The sequence below is a fragment of the Entamoeba nuttalli genome, assembly GCF_000257125.1.
Source record: "Entamoeba nuttalli P19 unplaced genomic scaffold asmbl_6821, whole genome shotgun sequence".
Classification (NCBI taxonomy): Eukaryota; Evosea; order Mastigamoebida; family Endamoebidae; genus Entamoeba; species Entamoeba nuttalli.
In genome coordinates this window covers 1-3,274 of record NW_008578291.1, presented here as the reverse complement: position 1 = coordinate 3,274, position 3,274 = coordinate 1, and the positions used below count along the sequence as shown (strand labels likewise).

The window sequence follows — 3,274 nt, the reverse complement described above, 5'->3', positions numbered from 1 at the left end:
AAAAAAATTTATTATTTATATAATAAAAAGAAAAAAATAAAAAGAAAAAAAAAACGAAAATGAGACAAAAAAATATAGTTTGATAAATAGTAAATAGAATTATAAAATAACTAGAAATTAATGAACTAAGTTTCACTCAAAACAAAAAGAAATGTCAGCTGCACCAACAGATGCTAAAAGTGTTAAATTAGTTGTTGTAGGAGATGGAGCTGTTGGAAAAACCTGTTTATTAATTTGTTATACAACTAATGAATTTCCAAAAGATTATGTACCAACTGTATTTGATAATTACATGGCTCCAATGACTGTTGATGGAGAACCTATTAATTTAGGACTATGGGATACTGCAGGACAAGAGGATTATGAACAATTAAGACCATTGTCATATCCAAATACTGATCTTTTCTTATTATGTTTTTCAGTTATATCAAGAACATCATTTAATAATATTTCATCTAAATGGTTACCAGAAATTAAACATTATGAACCTAAATGTAAAATGATGGTTGTAGGAACAAAGACTGATTGTCGTAATGATGAAGCTATGGTCAGAAAATTAGCTGATGAAAACCAAAAACCAATTACAACTGAAGAAGGTGAAAAACTTGCAAAAGATATTAAAGCCATTTGTTATATGGAATGTTCAGCTTTAACTCGTTCTGGACTTAATCAAGTATTTGATGAAGCAATTCATATTGTTTTGAATAAAAATCAATCATCAAAGAAGAGTTCTAAGAAATGTGCTTTGTTGTAAGTTCATTTCAACCGTCTTATCGGTAATTTAATTGTTCTTTGTGAGTAATTATTATTCTAATTTCTACATTTTTAAGATAAAAATTTTGTTATTAGGAATAAATTTATATTATTTCTTGTTTATTAAAACAAAATCCTTCTTATAATGTTAATACTTTTATACTTACTGAGTTTATTATTTGTTTTTATTCTATTTCTTTATTCTGAAATATATTCTATTGGTTCTTCTTATTATTTCAAATATCATAATATTACATTGTTTTATTTATGTTTTTCTTCAAAACTTTTGGAATGGGATGAAAAACATAAAAAAAAAGAATATTAGAATGTTGATTATAAAATAGAGGATGTTTATCTATATCTCTATAACTACTTGAGTTCTAAATAAATAAAAGTAATTAATTTAACATATGAAATATGAAGATAAAACTGAGATTTAAAAGATAAAATGAAATTCATTAAACAATATAATGATGAAGGGAATTAATGTTCTTTTAACTCCTTTGAAGGTTCTAACAGCATATTTTTTTTTTAAAAGTTTCATTCAATTTAAAAAAGAAAACTAATTTCAATAAAACTCCGCAGAGAAAAACAATAAAAATATTATGTATCTTTTATTCATTAATTGATTAAAGGTGCAGCGAATAAAACGAGACAAAAAAAAAAAATGGAGAATGATTTGAAATAGAAAATGATAATCATGAAAATGAAGAAAAAGAATAAAAAGGAAGGATATTGGTAAGATTGGTAGCCAATAGTTTCTTGAATAAGGTTGGAGTTATGGTTTTGGATAGCACTCGAAATTCAAAGCAAACTAAATGGGTTAAAAACCAAAAAAAGAAGAGAAGGCAGCATTACTTTCTATGAAAAAGAACTAAAAATAGTGGAAGTTTAGAACTAGTAAGAAAGTAAGGGTTAGTATAATTTCTTTGATGAAGCCTGACAAATCATCAAACTAAAATAGAATTCTAAAAAGTATTTAAAGGTAATAAACTTTTATTTAAAATCACTGTTTCATAATGTCAAGAACAACTAAAGTCCAAAAGAAAAGTGACTCCGAGCGTCTCTGCGAAAAATACTTTGAAATTCGAAATTACTTAATGTGTCAACAAGGAGTTCTTCTACTTCTTTTGAACCAACACTTTGATATTACTATTACAAGACCAACAAAGAAATCATTAGTTACTGGACAAGTTATTAAAGTTAAAACTCTTAGAGACAAATTTGCTGAAGTTGATGTAGTAGACTTTGTTGAAGAACGTTGTAAAGAGAAAATGAGAGTTGATGTAGCTAATGGAATAAATGAAATAAGTGCATGTAGAAGATACACTAACAATAAAATAGCTGAAAATCATCATCTTCTACTTGATATGTTAAGAATGTATGGAATTACTTTTAATACAACATTTTCTTCTGGAAAACACAACTCTACAAAATTAGAAACGATTAGTGAAATTTTCATTAATTCTAAAGTTCTCTTTACTAAAAATCAAATTAAAGCTATAGGTAAAGAAATTAATAACTATTTCTTTAATCTTGTAGATAAAGAAAAAGAAGTTGTTTTAGAAAAGAATAACCAATTTCTTCAATCATTTAGTATATATCACCAGGATTCTTCTTCGTGTTAATTTATGTTTTGAATATATTTTTTATTTCTATTTTTTTTCAATGAGAAACATTGGCATCACAAAATTTAAGTTAGTTTGATAATACTTTTTGAGTCTAATTTTTTGCTAAAAATGGTTTTTCATAAATAATGAATTCTAAAAATATACGAGTAACGACAAGGCAGTTATTCTATAATTCTATAATTGGTTATTGTATTTTTTAATTAATGAAAACTAAAAGTATACAAACTTGATATTAAAATCCCATTTGAAAGTCTTTTTTATCCTCTTCATTTTATCTAAAAATATTCAATTAACGCATTTTTTTTTGGAAAAAATAATTTAATTTAAAAAATTATTTTTAACGACTTGACTCTGTGAACAATTTTTTGTTTAAAGAGTTATTTTATTGATGCATTGTATTGGACAGTCTACTATATTAGGTGGTTTATTTCATAGAAAAAATAATTCTTATTGAATAATCAAAAAAAAAATACTTTTATAACTATCATTAACCAATAAATCTGAAAAGCTAAAAATAAATTCATTAAAAAAAAATAAATTTCATCCTTTTTGTTTGTCTCAGAATGTATTTCTTTGATAAAATCATCTAACAAGATCTCCGAGATTAAATGAAATATATTTTATGTTTTCTTTTTCTCCCCCTTCATATTTAATGATTTGTCTTTTAATTTAAATAACTTTAACAATTTATATGATTTCATCTAACATGATGTGCTTTTTGATTTCCCATTATTCTCTTACTTGGTTTATTACAACAACTGTTTCTTTACTAACTAAACAAATAGCCTCTTCTTTGGTTTTTCCTTTATATATTATGCACTTAAATTGTTTATTTTCTTTCTTGTCTTCTTCCTTTTTTGCTGTTTCTCCTTCTGTTTTTCGTTCATCTC

General features: G+C 24.6%; 2 protein-coding genes across 2 annotated transcripts; both read left to right on the top strand.

Moving 5' to 3' along the window:
• Positions 1 to 151: 151 nt before the first annotated feature.
• On the top strand, positions 152 to 754 carry ENU1_160610 (Rho family GTPase; the record flags this gene model as incomplete). The annotated part of the gene is made up of 1 exon (XM_008860827.1): positions 152 to 754. The coding sequence occupies one exon, from the start codon at positions 152 to 154 to the stop codon at positions 752 to 754; it is 603 nt and encodes a 200-aa protein (XP_008859049.1).
• Positions 755 to 1,772: 1,018 nt separating this feature from the next.
• Positions 1,773 to 2,381, top strand: ENU1_160600 (hypothetical protein; the record flags this gene model as incomplete). The annotated part of the gene is made up of 1 exon (XM_008860826.1): positions 1,773 to 2,381. One exon carries the CDS (start codon positions 1,773 to 1,775, stop codon positions 2,379 to 2,381), a length of 609 nt encoding a protein of 202 aa, XP_008859048.1.
• Between the last annotated feature and the right edge of the window lie 893 nt (positions 2,382 to 3,274).